This window comes from Nipponia nippon, unplaced genomic scaffold (assembly GCF_047370975.1).
Source record: "Nipponia nippon isolate SJK-2023a ecotype South Korea unplaced genomic scaffold, ASM4737097v1 scaffold_9, whole genome shotgun sequence".
Taxonomy (NCBI): Eukaryota; Metazoa; Chordata; class Aves; order Pelecaniformes; family Threskiornithidae; genus Nipponia; species Nipponia nippon.
In genome coordinates this window covers 30242716-30258811 of record NW_028262413.1, presented here as the reverse complement: position 1 = coordinate 30258811, position 16096 = coordinate 30242716, and the positions used below count along the sequence as shown (strand labels likewise).

The 16096-nt window shown below is 35.8% G+C and overlaps 1 protein-coding gene across 4 annotated transcripts in view; it reads right to left on the bottom strand.

Annotated features, from left to right (window-relative positions):
* Positions 1–16096, bottom strand: part of VPS13C (vacuolar protein sorting 13 homolog C) — a 101594-nt gene that overhangs the window by 84501 nt on the left and 997 nt on the right. For 2 of the 4 annotated variants that reach the window (XM_087743245.1, XM_087743247.1), the window contains exons 2-11: positions 15161–15204; positions 11104–11146; positions 10211–10306; positions 9360–9461; positions 6828–6890; positions 4682–4747; positions 2454–2563; positions 1534–1593; positions 866–925; positions 9–89 (exon numbers count right to left, since the gene is read on the bottom strand). In XM_087743245.1, the coding sequence (XP_087599371.1) occupies positions 9–89; positions 866–925; positions 1534–1593; positions 2454–2563; positions 4682–4747; positions 6828–6890; positions 9360–9461; positions 10211–10306; positions 11104–11146; positions 15161–15204 (725 nt within the window). Of the gene's footprint in view, positions 1–8; positions 90–865; positions 926–1533; positions 1594–2453; positions 2564–4681; positions 4748–6827; positions 6891–7955; positions 8003–9359; positions 9462–10210; positions 10307–11103; positions 11147–15160; positions 15205–16096 lie in introns of those variants that run through there. The other 2 variants (XM_087743246.1, XM_087743248.1) reach the window with 2 other exon arrangements.

Below are 16096 nucleotides of genomic sequence, written 5' to 3'. Positions count from 1 at the left end.
CACATTACCAGTATTTGTTCACGGGAGCCATGATAATACATTTTGCTGTGTACGTTCCAATAAGCACTGAGGCTGTCCAGGCACAAAAGCTGCACAGGAAAGAAAACATTCAGATTCCATACTCAGTATTCAACCCATTCTGTAAACTTAGCTTGCCATTTATGAAAACAGAAAACAAATGAAAGCTTTCCATTTGTGAAAACAGAAAACAAATGAAAGCAGACTAGACAGTAAATCTACCATTAGCACTGAGATGTATTTAATCTTATAATACTATTTTTGAAGTGAAAATTGAATTGCTAAAAAGCAAGTTCTTAAAACACACAAGTTCATGCACGTCTGTTAAATACTACTCCGCATTGCAGGGGTGAGGGTGCACAAACCCAACATTTGGCCTAATAAAGAAGCCAGGACTATTAAACCCTTCTTATATCGTTCCTATAATTTCTTAGATCTATGCATACTCCTTTCAGCATGGGGCTGGGGGGCAGGGAGAACAGAGACACGACTTAGCTACCAGAATCCCATTTACATTAGGCATGCAAACTACAGTAGAAATGGCAATTTGACAACCTGTTTGAAATCATAGTTACCATGCAGACTTGCTGTATAATGCATTTAATGAGGGGATCAGTGTATGCATTTAAGGGAAATTATTTAAACCATGGAGTTGAAAGTTATGCCTTCCATAAAGCCAGTTTTTGTGCTCTACTGCCGTTTAAACACACAGCAAAATTAAGGAAAATGGGAGAATTTGCAAAGCAAATTATTTTTCCGATTTTTATTTAGAAACGCAGATTATTTCTCTCCAAGATCAATTGCTCTCTTCACTGGGGGGGGGGACAAGGACCAAACCACGCATTACCTTGTATATTATTTTTGCAGCTTCATTCAGAATAGAAGGTGTCCAGTTCTCATTTGTTGTCTGAAAGTTCAAAACGATAAAAGTCATTCTGTGCATCTTATTTAATGCATCTGCAGTTTTATCCTACATTTTCAAGCACAGAATGCATCATTTTGGTGCTACCTGATTACAGAAGCCGGTTTCTCTAGACTGCATACACACAAGTTGAAATTCAATATAAAATTTGTCAGTTTATTTTGATTTTCAACTCCTTATCCTACCCATAAAATCCTTAACATCTAAGGAAAAGAGGGGTTAGCTGAAATTTTCTCCCCATTTCTCAAAAGGCCTGGCAAAATACTGTATTCTTTATCATCATGATGTAATGTTTGCCCTTATTTATTAGGCCTGGAAATAGCCTGCCCTATGAAAGTAAACATATTCAGTTTTAAAGATCACTTGGATTGTAAGAACAAATCACTAGTCTCAGAAGAGTGCGATGTTCCTCAATTGTCTTCCCTTCTGCTTGCACAAATTTCAAGTACTATTTGCATGAATGAAAGATTGTCTTCACTTCCAGCTGTATGCATACTTTCATTATATCGTCTTAATACGTTGCTTTTTCCTTTCTGCTACTCTAAAGACAAGTAAATGGAAAACATAAGAACATGCATGCACACACAAATTACCAGTAAACTAAGCTCGCCCAATGTCATTCCCAAGGAAATCGGACACTGTGGATCGGTGATCTACAAAAACAGAAAAATAACAGCTATTTATTTCTCTTGCTGCAAACAGAGATGTATCATTTAATTAAAACTGACTGAAATCCTGAGCTGTTTTGAGGATCTACCTTTGCTTAATTATTCTAGCTGAAGCATTCTTGGAACCCCCTAAGTTGGGCCAAAATTAATACGGCTGTAGTGGAATGACCTAGAACTTCAATTCAAGCTGAAAATTTCCTTCTGGCTTCTAAAATCTTCATACGGGAAAGAACTAAGAATTACGGAGTACCATGGCTCAGTCAGCTGTATCATTTTATGACTTCCATTCCCCCCACCTTTTTAAATTTAGCGTCTCTGAAAATAATACCAAAATAGGCCTGAGAAATACTCTACATCCAATGCTTTTCTTTTACATTCAATTATATCATCACAAACTGCTTTATCATTTTCCTAAGGAAGCTGAAAGCAGGCTAGAATAATACCAGTTTGGTTCACATAAACATTCTCATTTATCAATTAAGCATTTTCAACTATTTGCTTCTGACTCATCTGTAATCCGACTAGTTTCAGCCATTCTGGACTTCACCCAGGACACTGAAAAATTCTGTACATCAACTGCATGCACTAATATATGACAAACAGCCACCATCCACATTTAGCGAGCAAGGCACCACTAGAAAAGGCAAAAGAGAGAACATCTATTTCACATAACCAAAGTATTTCTGGCTTTCAGTCATATCCGGGGTACTTTACTTGAAGAGGTGCAGCAGAAACCACAGCAACTTTTTCAAGGTGGCAGATAACAGTTTCTCTCTATGAACTAGACAATCATGACTGCACAGGAGTCCAATTTAAAATGAAGAGAATATGGTCCAGATACTCACATCATCTTCGTATTTAACATGAATGCCTGTGATTTTGACTTGCACATTTTTTATAACTTGAGTTGCAAGCTTTTCTAAGAAAGTGTCTTTCTTCTCCTCCTTTGGTTTGTCTAAAAAAATAATTTAAAGAAGTCAGCGTTCAGCATAGTAGTTACATCTTGAGTTTAACCACACTAACAGCTATACTAATGTAAATTTAATGTTTACTCCAACATGACTACTTAACATTTAAGTTTTCACTTATTTAGATTACATATTTGCATTTTTTTTTCCTTTTCTGTACATCCATATTCTGAAGATGTGATGTTAGCTGTGTGTGCGCAACAGAATCATACAAAAATTTATGTCTAAGTTTCAGTCAAAACAGTTCAGCCTACAGCAAGTTTTTGTTTAGTATACTTCTCCCCACTCCCTCCAAGGTAAAAGGTTCTCTCTTAAGAGTCCCTCAGCAATTAACTAGGGGTTTCAACAAGCAAATAGGTAAGACAGTGTAATTTAGCAGAAAATACCCTTGAATAACCAGGTAAAGATGACACTTGCACAACAAGAGACCAGTCCATTAGAGCCTTTCATACAACAGTGCCTGAGAAAATTAAAAAGCTGGTATACCATAAGTGAAAATGAACGGTTACTCTGAAATATTCCATTTCTTCCATACTGGACTTATACTGTGACCATGTAAACTAGGTCCATATCAGCCTTTGCTATGCCACATAGTGATACTTGAACTTATGCTGAACGAGATATGAGAGCAGAACTTGCATACCAACAGTTCAGCATTCCACCAAAGATTAATGTACGCATGCTGAGGCGGCAGGGGATATTTACAATCCCTCATTATTTAATGACATAACTCTAACAACATTATCCCAGGCTGAGCGTCTTAACATTTTACCTAAAATACGGCTAGATGAGCTGCTTGTTCTCTAGCTATCTTTAGAGGCTACCATGTCTTCCTCAGTATCACCTTACGAAGTGGCTATCTCAGTGAATGCAACTCATCAGCCTACCAAGCTCGTACATTTTTGTTGGAAATGCTACAGATGGCTCAAGTTGAAGAAAGAGTCATGGCTATCCAAGTAGAGAGAAATAAGGACTACAGGTTTTGACTAAGTTTAGGGTTGCACTCTGAGTTTGACTTCTCTGCTTACTTTAACTGTTTTTAACTTTTTAAATATGCAATGCACACTGAACACCACAGATATATAACTTTGTACATCTTGCTATAAAAATTAGGATTTTTTTTTTAAGCTGTAAGAGAGGTTCAAGAGATTCCTTTAAAAATGAAGAGACTTTGCTACTAAACATGATATAACACTTTTAGTGAAGAGCATTTGATTTCAAGTAAAAAAATCAGTCATGAACTCAGAAGAAACCAAAACATTATACCACCTTTACATGCAACTCATATTTCCTGCCATTAACCACTTCTTCACAACTCCCACTCCCTATTAACAGAGACCAACATAATACTGATAAAGGAAAAAAAAAAGGGCAGAAGTGCTTATCAAAGCTTCATGACCTTCAAGTGCAAGCAGGCAACCCATTAACATTTTTCCAGCCAGATGCAGCTACCAGCAGCAATAAAAGTCTGATAGCTTACAAAACTTATCTAGGGTCCCCACAAAGTTTTTAGTCCAATTACAAGTCTATGCTGCAGCTTCCTCCAAGATCAAATGTGTAACAATACAACCACATTGGTTATGGCAACCCATTCTTAGTCACATGCTAATACTGAAGACCTGCATGGTTTGGTACTTACGGACAATGATTGTCCTCTTTGGGAAAAACATCAATTTCATTGCTTTCAAAATATCAGTCTATGCTAGCTATTTAGAACACAAGCTAAAAGGTGCTGAAAAAGACTGTTCACTGCTGTATCATCACTATAGTATCAGATTTACTTTACATAGCTGTTACTGGAATATTACAAAAATTAGACGAATAGGTATCTCTTCCACATGCAGTTTTTCCAACAGTCACAGTGAAGTGCCACTAATCAGCCCATGAAATGTGTACATTTTTGTTGGAAATGCTACAGATAGCTTGAGTTGAAGAAACAGGCACAGCTATCCAAGTAGAAAGAAACAAGGACTCTCTTTCAAACAGGAGAAAAAAGGTATCAGTGGATGTATATGCAAGACTAAGAAAACTTAATCCAAACACAAAGCAAAAAAAAAAAAAAAAAGTAGTCTTTAAAAAAGTTAAAAGCCATAACTTTTACCCACCTTTTGAGTGATCATGACCTTTAAAGGGTCTCTTAAAACGCTTTTTATACTTTTTACGCTTACGTCCTTTTTCAGTGCAAGCAATTTTTTGGGAAAAGGATAAAATTCAAGTTAGTAAAGCAGAAATGTAAGAAAGCATAAGAAAAGATGGAAGGAAGTTTAGCTTGTCTTAAAGCAGAATGCCTTAGTAAAGTCTCATTAAAAGCTTTTAAAGAATTTCAGATCTGTTAAGGAAGCAATCAGCTACTTCTCCTAGCACAGAGCTTTATTTTTCATAATTTATGTACACCTAAGTTCACTTTCAGGGAAGTAAAAAATTCACTTTTAAGGAAGCAAAAAAGCCTTCTTTTCCTCACCCACCCTTTAAAAAAAAAAAAAGTCATTGAAGTTGACAGCCCAAGTAAACTAAGCAGCCAATAAAAATTTTAGATTAAGTATCCAAATTTCTACTTCATCAATGGTCCTGCCAATTGTAAGGTTAACGCATTTAATTCAACTTTCATATATTCCTTATGTAACATCTCAAGAGTTCAAAGAATTACAAATAATCACCAGGCTTCTCAGCAAATACATACCCAGACTTCTTCCCGACTGCATTGCATAACATAATTTCAGACCACTTATGTACAAAAGAGAGCTAAAACCAGAGCCATGACTGCTTATTAGAAACCCTGGTGAGTAAGTTTTTCTGTAATCCAAGTGTTTGCTTTTTATTTAATGACCTCAGGCAAAAGCATAATTGTGGGGAAAAAAACCATGGAGGTTTAAATAGAGAAGAGGCTTCTACCATACAAGAGCATAACTTCCAAGTTAAGATATTTGAGATGTACATGGAAACCCAAAGAGCACTTTTCCAATATGATTCTCATGCTAATCAACAGTATGATATGAAAGCAATCTGAAAGAATGACACTAGTAACTGCAAAAAAGGCATACAAAAATGATGACTCTTTAAAAGCTTTATATGAAATTAAATTCTATTATTTACAGACAAATTATGACCCACACAGTCACAACCATTTCATGAATTAAATAAATGCTATTTTTCCACATTGCTAAAGAAAACCAGTTTGGTGAATTGCATTGTTTGTTTCCCCTCTCTGGCCATACAGGGAAAAAGAACTTAGCACTAGGGCTGCCTGCGCTTAACTTTAAGAGGCTGTAGCATGAGAAGGGTGTATCCCACTAAAGCAAGAAGGAAGCAAGTGCAACAGTGTATTTACCTCTGAGGAACACCTTTATTTTTATGTAATTTGTGTGCTTGTTCAAACAAAGGAGGAGAAAGTGCCTTCCTAGACTTCAACCTGCCTTGCAGGTAAGGTGATCAACAACGTTTTCTTTTGGACAGTTCCTTTTAACAGTACAAGTAATCCTCTATAAATGGTATTTTAAAAAAGACAGCTTCCTTCCCTTACTATTAAATCTGTAGTTCTCAGGCTTTCACTCCCATGTATGACAAAACTAAGGCAACACGATTTTCCTCTTGATTACCTGCATCCATTACTATGGAAAAACTAAATGTATGATTTTAAGCTCATTCTAAACCTGTGTTCAGACAAAAGCCCACTAAGTAATTTTGGCTAAGAATATATTTCTGAAAATCTGGTTCAAGAAGACAAAAATACAGCAGGTACAACATAATAACAGTTCCTCTGAATTTCAATAGAAACTGTTTCGTTGCCTAACTTGAGAGCAATCTAAATAAACAGAACCAGGGAAAAGCACGCTAAATGCCTTCAATCTGCTATGGTTCATTTTTCCTGTCCATGGTTTCAAGACAGCCTGAACTTCCAGTATCTTAAACCCAGACACTTTAAGTAAGGGTAATTCCCCTCTATTCTCAAAACACCTAGAGATAGTGTTTTAAAACTACAGTAGAATGTTGGTCTTTTAGAACAGCCACTGAATTAAGACAGGACCAGTCATTGCAAGTTTCCACTTCAATACACAGTCATCAAAATCTTATTTCTGGAACTACTAATATGTGGATGCTTGCCAAACAAGTACTGCTTTCTCATTTCTACATTTGGCTGGGTTTTGCGGGGGGGGGGGGGATGGGGGGGGGGGCAGGATGGGGGAGAGTGTTTTTAAAACCGTAAGCTGCATACCCATCATGCACGTGCAAAATGTAACCATGCACACCCACCAGGCTTGGTGTCCTTGTAAATCAGACTCTCCAACCCATACAAGGAATCTTGTGAATGAGTGCCTTGGTCCACACGGCAGCAAATTACCAAAAAAAAGCATTTTGTTTAAAAGGAGGAAATCAGCTCCTGATTTAATGTTAAGTTTATAAAACTCGTATGACATGTTAGTATTGCCATTACAATATCTGACAGCCAGAATCAGATTATCTAGTTTCAAAGATTATCTACATAGGCAAATTACACAATTTTTGTTTTACTTAAAATCAGCAAAAGATAAGAGCTGCAAGCTTTGGTCTCTGTATATGAGTTTTGATACTGACAAATCTTAATAGCTTAGAAAACAGAAAATAATGTTTTGTCAGCTTGTGTCAGCAGAGCTTGTTATCACCTCCTCATCACACTACACGAACCACACAGTGACATGACCATTTTGCTCAATACTCAAATAGCATGTCAAAAGAAAATACGCCCAGGACTGTTCATGCTAAGAGATTCTTAAATAAATGCAAGTACCGAATAGAGATTCTAAACGCATTAAGGTGAGTACTAATCAGAAATGCAAATACAGCTGAGAATTCATGGACCCTGATAACTTTCTATGCAATATATTTCCTAGATTTTCACTAGCTATTGTGGGCTCTTAGAAGCCTCCAGAAAGCTGAATTTCTTAGAAGTTTATGGTGCAGTAGAACAGCTTGGGCCCTAAGACTTCTGTATCTAGCAAAAGCAAGGGATCTGCTCATGCAAGAACTACACAAGTCCTCCTGAGTACAATATTCTAGTACAACACCAGAAACACAAACAGCTACCACCGAGATATGACCATAGAAACACAGAATGTCTCAAGTTGGAAGGGACCCGTAAGGATCATGCTGCAGTATGACTGAAAGGATAACTACAGTTTAAAATAATCCAATTTAAATGTTCCTCTAGCTTCTCCTTCACAAGGCTGAAAGTTCAAAACTGCAAAACACAACTAAATCTAATTCTAGTTCTTTACATAAGGAGTTGAGCTACTGAGGTATCATTTTTATATGATTTTTTTTTTCAAAAGCCTTACAAATGCTTGATGTAGTAAGTTTCTTTAAAAAAAAAAAATATGACTTGTCACATGTGCACAGACTCACTCTTAATTACATGAAGTTCCAGAATTAGAATTCCTCAAGTAGTGCCCATCAGGTTAAATTCTTCTTGTTATATTATCCCTTCATCCCACTGCTACTGGTGTAAAGAATAATGACTGAAACACTGCTGCTTTACAGTATCCAAGTTCCACATAACCAAGGTTAAACCTCTATGAACATTCCTTTGCCCCAGTATGAAGTAACGGCTGCAAAATTCATTCACAGAAGTCGCCTTAGGTCTCATACAGTTTCTGGCATATTGAAGACAAGAAATAAAGCAAGGTTCCTTTCTTCACTGTAAACGGATTGCCAGATTGCTGTTTGAAGGAAACTGCAAATGTACATCTCAAACTAGCAAAACAGAAACAAGGCAGCAGTCCTGTAACTGAAAAATTAAATAAGCAAAGAGATTACAAACAAACCATGTTTTTCCAAGTGTTCTAAGCATCATTTCATTTTCAGTAACTTTTCCAAGGCAAATGACTTGCAGCATTACAGGTATCCTAGAGGTGCATCTTATGAACCATTATACCACCCAACAAACAGCTCTCACTTCAGACAAAAACTTCAGTAGTAACTTTTTCCTCTACCATATGTAGTTAACTGTCATTGGTTCCGAGCTTGGTGTCTGTCCAAGCAAGGCTAATTTATACCATAATTTTGTTCAAGATATTTGTTACGACAAAAAAACAAAACAAGAAAAAAACCAAAAACCACAAATCAGGTTAACTGTACTGAAATGACCAATTATTTTAACCTATAATTCAAAATTTAAAATTTTTCATGACCTAGATCAAAAGTTTAAGTGAAGTTTCCTATGTTCGTGTTCAATTGTTCTCCTGTGTCATGAATTATTTCCTGCCCAAGAGAGTCTCATTTCTCAAACCAGTCAAAATGCAGTACATCATAAAACGACAGCAGAAACTGAAACAAAAGCATTATTGTTGAAGTAAAAACATACAAACCTTACCACTCTCCTTAAAGTTTCCTCTAAGCAAGGAACAACCTGTCACATGCACCTCTAAAACACATCATTATACATCTATTACTGAAGCTCTAAAGCAAGATAACATTAGCCTTATGCAATGCAGTTTCTATCTTTGGTCATGTTCCCCTAGAGCTTTAAGAAAAAAAAAAAAAAGAAAAAAAAGAAAAAAAAAAAAGACATACCAGATTATCAAATTCCCATTTCCAATGGAAGCTGACTGGATAAATGAATGGTAAACAAAACAAATAACATTTCTTTTGAAGTTCAGAGGAAAAAGGCTTTTCAAAGCACTGTAGTAAGATTAGCTAGACACTTGAAAAAACATAATTTAGTAAGTCAATCACAAAACTGGACTTTTCTTTCATAGCACAGTCTAAGTCCTCAAATTCCAATGGAGAGTTGTATTATTAACTCAGTACCTTTTTCTGCCGCTTTCTGCAAGGCTTCCTCAATTCTTGCCAATTCCTTTTGTTTATTATCCTGTAAGTATTTTTCTTCCTTCTCTGCATCATATTTAATGCCTGTAAGCCAAGTTGGGACAGCTGTAACCCTAAATTTCAAGTTACATAAATGCATAATCAAGCAACACACACCATATTGAACATTATGTTGCAAAACACCTTGCTGAGATAAAGGCTATTGTACATTTAATTGCTGAAAGCTGCATCCAGCCTCTGAAATTGTTATTTTTACACAGTAAGACACAAAAGGATCATAGCAACATTTGAGCATTACTTCATAGGAGAACCTTCCCGTGGAAATTCAGACCCTTAAGTGTGGTCTGTGCAATATAATGAAGGTTTGTAAGTTCTACTACACATATATTTGACATTCTAAGAACTTGCAAGTTTTCTTAATACACTGGAGGTTCTGATTTCAGAGAAAACTAACCAAGCTTTCGGACCCTTTTCCCTCTTCCTAAAAACAGTTCTAACAGTTAGAAGCAGATGAACTGTATGACGCAACAGCCAAAAGATCTAAAACATGCCAGAGAAGTGGATTCAGGATAAGCACACTTCAGAGGAAACCCGGCTGCTGAATTGAACTTGGAATGGATACAACCAAGGATTTCCATAAAAGCAACAGGTGCTGTTTTCTCCCACCCTTATTTCACTAACTTGCCAGCATTTGTCTAGAAATTCCCCTGAGGGAACAGAATGTAAAAATGGCAGCTTACATGAAGTACTTGCTATTATTTACTCAAATACATGGTACCCTTAGATATTTTTCTCTTCCATTATTTAACTGTGTTGTTGAAGAGTTTACGTACTTGCTCCAGGAACTATTAGAAGATACAAGCCTTCTAGAGTTGCAACAACTGCCTCGCCGTAGAGATTCTTCCAAGGAATCTTCAGAGTAAGTTTATCTAAACAAACCAGACGCAGTTACATCAAAACAAAAATCTATGCTGTGCTTAGTCCAAACAACACCTCAGGCATCGAAGAGCATTAGCTCTGTAGCCTGATGTCCTAAACATCTTAGAAGGTAAGGAGAAACCATATGGGCCTAAACATTTTATAAGGCCCTTGAAGTGATAAAATACATTCATAGAAAATATAAGCCATAGATTTAAGCAATAAGATGCAGTTTGAGTCAGAAGACTTCAGATCAAAACCTGAGATCATAACTGGAATTCAATTCACTGGGATGAATGTGATTTTCCCAGGGAAGCAGAAGAAGAAATACAACACACATTCATCTCCAACGAATGTTTCATGTGAAAAAGCAATGCTGACCACCAGGGAAAGGAATTTAGAGAAAAAAAAAAACACCACACATATATCTAAGAGTTCCTAAACCCTTGGCATGTTTGCCAGTTTCAGGAATCTTACTTAAATTCTTCATATTCTTAATCTGTCCTTTAAAGAGCCACACACATTCTGCCTATACTAAACAGCTCCCTTAATCGTCCATGTATCTGGAAAGAACCTCTCAGACATATTTTTCATACCAGCCTGTAAAGTTACACAAACAGTGTTTGCCAGATAACATTTTATGATTTATCCAGGGCAGTCACATTAGACTTCTATGCCAGTTTCAACAGCGAGTACAGTTACAGAGATCACTTAAGAAAGCTTGATAAAAGAAATTCAGAGGCAGGACTGACCTTAAGGCCTGTACTAAAATTTCCATTTCAATACTTACACTGAAACAAAAACTTACCTATTTGACCAACTTTTATTCTAAAAGGTACATCCAGTTCATTCTGCAAAGAAAAAAAATATAGTATTAAAGAGATCCATGCTTTTAAAGCTAAGCAGGTTTATAGAGCAAAATTATTATCTTTACTTCTGTTAAAGTTATTTTCTCAAAACTTAAGTTCCAGAACAGAAACAGTTCTCCATCTGACAGATTTAAGTATTTAGCAATACTCACACGAACTCAGGAATCCATAAATATGGTTAGGCTTGTAGAAAGCCTTAAAACAAAGCATTTACACATTTCTGACAATTCTCTCCTACGAGTATGATAATGCTTCACTCCAAAGGTTACTAAAAAGTAAAGTTTTGTCTATATACAAGAATTTAATTTCAAATTTTTATTCATTTGCCACATAGGTCTTTTCTTTCTGGTAATAGCACTTAGTATTTACAAACGTATAAAAAGTCTCACTAACAATACTGAGAAGTTCTTTGCCAAATGCTTGCCAAACATCAAGAACAAGACAGGCTCATAAAGACAAGGAACGCGTGACAAGTGAACAACTATTACCATCAATCAAAACCTCACAAAGTATCTCTCCTATATAGTGTACACCAAAACCAGGTATACAACCACAGGAATATCAAGAACATAATAGGGACAAAGTAAAGAGGAAGTAGGAGAAAATAAATAAATAAATAAATAAAATGAAAAATTAAAAAATAAGTTAAAATATCAAGATTCCAGAACTGTCTTCCACTTCCATATTCTTTTCAAATAAGTTAATGATAATTCAAAGACCTGAAGAGAAGTCTTAATCTTAAAGATTATAAAAAGCAAACCCATTTTCCCAAATGAGACAGATATTAACCACTTTTTTTTCCCCCCATGTACTAGAAAACAACCTTGACACTACCACTTTTCCAACAACTTACAAATATTTAACAGGGCTGCTCCAAAAAATAGGATTAATATCCAAACCAACATCTCCGCCAGATTTCCACAGTTTTTAAAAAGCATTCTGAGCTGCAGTTAGGAGCCTACGAACAACCAACTTTAATTAAGTGACTAAACTAGTGACAATATTTCTGTGGCTTATTCTTTTTTAGCACCTCGAAGAAACAACTGAAAAGCAAGAGCTATGGAATATTTTAACCCTTTTCTGGTATAACTGCATAGTCCTAGAAACTTTTCCTTATGCTTTAAATTCTTCCTGGTGACCACCAGGAATATTTCTTCCAGCAGACTGCTGCATGTTAAAAATCTGGTCAATAAGCTTAACTGGAAGTTTTCTTCTCAGTTTTTATTTTTCATTGAAATGCATCAGGAGAGAAAGAGAAAATAAGACTCACTTTAAATAGTTTGATCTCCGAACTTTGTTTTTAGTACACGCATAAGAGGTTGAAACAAAGTGTGAGAGCAAACAAAGATCTCTGCTCTTGATAGAGCCAGGAGCAGTCACGTAGAAGCAGATACCAGCAACCAAATCCACCCCATTTAATCCTGCATTTATGACTCTCAGCTGAATTCTAAGGGGGACCAGCTCAGTTTGGCCTGCTAAAAGGACAGGACCATGAGTTCGACCTTGAAAAGTTAGTTTTCAGAAGATTAAATTCCAGAGGAGGAAAAAAAAAAAACATAAGGAAAGGCTAGAAATTAAAGATGTTTTAGAGTAGTTGAGTAAAGACAACAGATTAACAAATTAAAAACCTTGAGAGCATTGGGGTTTGATGTTAACATGCAAAAAGATGATTTACTGAAAATACTTCAAGACTGTAACTGAGAAGGTACAGGCAATAGCAGCTTTGAAGATTAAGAGCTGTGACCAACTGGATACTGGATACAAATTCACAAGTAAAGAAGCTCAGAGTTCAAGCTTTTTGATGGTAATGACTCTAACAATCTAAGTGAGAAACATGTAATAGGTTGCTAAAGAGCTTAGGTCATAGTTTGTCAGCAGTCATTTTTCATTCTGATTGAAAAACAGGATAAAGCTTAAGAAATCCATCAGAAAGAAATCATCACTATCACTACTACAAGTTTTTAACGAAGTAAAAAAGGAACATTAATAGCAACTGCCCCATTATACTTCTGTATTTTTATAGCTGAAGTCACACAAAACAAAACACCAGCCTCAAAAGATCAAAGTACGTTTCACAGAATGACACTTCAGCACTTTGTGTCAGCAAACTCTAACATATTTTGGGAAAAAAATGGTTATATTTTCAAGGTGCCTAAGAATTCATTTGTAAAATAATTTTGTACAATTTTATTTTAGAAATCTTACACTAATCTTAAGTTGACTTTGCATGAGCTGAAGCCTAAATTTTGACTGAAGTCTGACAAACTTCCATTTTAATGTAACGTTCTGTTACTATGACTAAGGAAAAAAAAAACCAGACTCAGCAAGTGTAACACTGAAAGTAACTATTTGCTCGTCTCCCTTTTCCTAAGGACTTGATTTTCTTATATTTGAAAAGTATTGTATCTATATACAGAAACTAAAAGCTAGTTATTTTCTGGTAGAAAACCTTAAGAAGAAAACAAAAACAATCCAGACAGCAGCAGACAGGCAAACTAGAAAAGAAAAAGCTGGACCATATCACATTCCTTTAATGCCTTCTTTTTCAAGAAGGCGTAGTCTAGTGCTCTAAAAACGGTATTCAATATCAACCTTCCTTTAATTACTTTTGCATAGAAATTTAATATATTGCAATTGTAAAGCAGTCAGAAGCATCCCTTGTTTTCAGTTCCTGAATTTGTCTTAGCTCTCTTTCAGCTGGTCAGTCACATACATGACTATGCATTTTTCTAAGTCAGAACTGCTAGAACCATAATCAACCTTGCTCTGTCATCATAAGAAAGACACACATGTACAAAGCAGATAACACTTCCTCCCTTCCTTTTTTAACTACCAGATTACAAAAATATTTGTATCAAGAGTTTTCAAGTACAGCGAAGTTATCAGGAATGGATGAAATGGGCACGTAAAACATGAAACCGGAACAATGAAGAGAAACCAATGATTAGATCATACAAAGATCCAACATGCTTTCAATTCACAGAAGAGTAACAGTTCTCTTTACTGAAGTCTGAAGCACACTAAAGATTGCAGTAAGATTCTCTCAGTAGCACAGGTGTTCATTAGCCCAATTAAAGAACACAAAAATCAGCCAAGGTTTTTTTCAGACAAGAATATGGGCACTTAATGGAAGTTATTTCTTGTTTTTTCTTCACTCTGTCATTCTTCTTTTAAAAGAAACAGAACAGAGCATTTGAATAACCATATTTACTTTCAGAGAGTACACATCTTAAAAATGTCTTCCCTGCCAGTTTTAAATAAGCACGAATTTACACAGAAAGTCATAAACATAAGTTTCAATCACATCAACTGATGTAGAAGGATGAACTTTTTCCCCCTTCATCCCCACACCAACAACTGAGAAATGAACCACTGTCTTTCAGAAGACTTCAATGAGATCAATCAATTTGCAGGAGTCAGGCCTTGAAAAATCCATTTATTCAACCAAAGCTGAAAAGAAAAAGAATACGTAGGCCTCTGCAAACCCATTAGATCTAGTAAATCATTCAGAAACATACAAATATCTACTGCATGGACAAACAAGTGAAGAAAAAAACCTAGGACTTACCAGAAGTATGATTATACAGTAGCAGTCACAGCAAAAATTAAATCCTTGAAGTTGTGCTGGATGACCAAAATGGTAACAGAAATGCACCAATACCTTATTTGAAGTTTTATCATTTCAAGCCTCAAACACTAGGACAGGTTGTATATGCATGTATGTATAAAACACAGGGAAACTTACTTTAAAACCCTACTGCTATCTTCTCAGAAGTTATTTCTCTCTTCTGAAGAAGCACACTTACCTTTTCACACATAGCTGCTTTTCTTTCTGTTCCAGTAATATGAGCAAAATTAGAAGCAGTTAACCAAGGACTTACTTCCAGTAACCAGTAAAGAAGGCATATTGTGTAACGTGAGGCTACAGCAATATTTCATCCTATGACTTAGTCTCTAAACCCATAAAAACAATGTATAAGTTTTTAGAATACTTACTAATGCATTCTCCTTTATCTGTAAATTGTCAAGTGCCACATTACCTATTTAGAAGAAAAAGAGAAGTACAGAACAAGTGACTTCAACTATTATGTAAGTTGGAACAAGGAACACAACTATAACCCTCCCAAGTACACTTGGATAAAATTGGAAAAACCTTACTCCAGTTACAGAATAGCACAAGAAATGTCTAATTTTTAAGAGTCATTAAACACTGATTATTCAGACAAAATTTTATGATGGCAGAGATTACAGAAATATCACCAAGTTAGATGTCTGCATGTTTCTACTCCATTAAATACACCTACAATAATAAGAAATCTTTCTTATTATTCACTTTGTTGTGAATGATAATTACAGTTCTATCCAGGTAGGGTAGACTAGGAAAATAGTATCTTGTTTTTGATGATTTTATATAACAGAAAAATCATGAATCATCGGTCCAGAAAAGTACATGCCTATTTTCACAAATACATTAACTTTTCCTGACACAGGCAACATAACAGGATTTCCAAAGGGAACACCAGCACACAGAATTATACCTCCGGAAAGCACATATAATATACCTCTTAGTGCTTTAATGCCAGATTCCTTAGAGCTATATTCCATTTTTAATACAGGTATTAATAATTTATAAATGTTAAAATACTTTCTATCGTGGCAAGAGCAAAATTAACATGACAAGTAAAGTCTTGTCCCTTATGTATGGAAGGCATCTAAAACAGCCAGCCTTCTCTAGACAGTACTTCAACCGGTTTTTTTGCATGCCTACAGGATAGCAAACTGAAACGTTTGATATATTCACCGAGAACTCCACGTTATTGCACTATCACATCTGTTCAATACACATTATTTACCCCAAGCACCCCATCAGCTGCACCGCAACCAAGGCCTCCCCTCCTTCTCGGGCGACCATGCATGAGCCACCCCACGCTC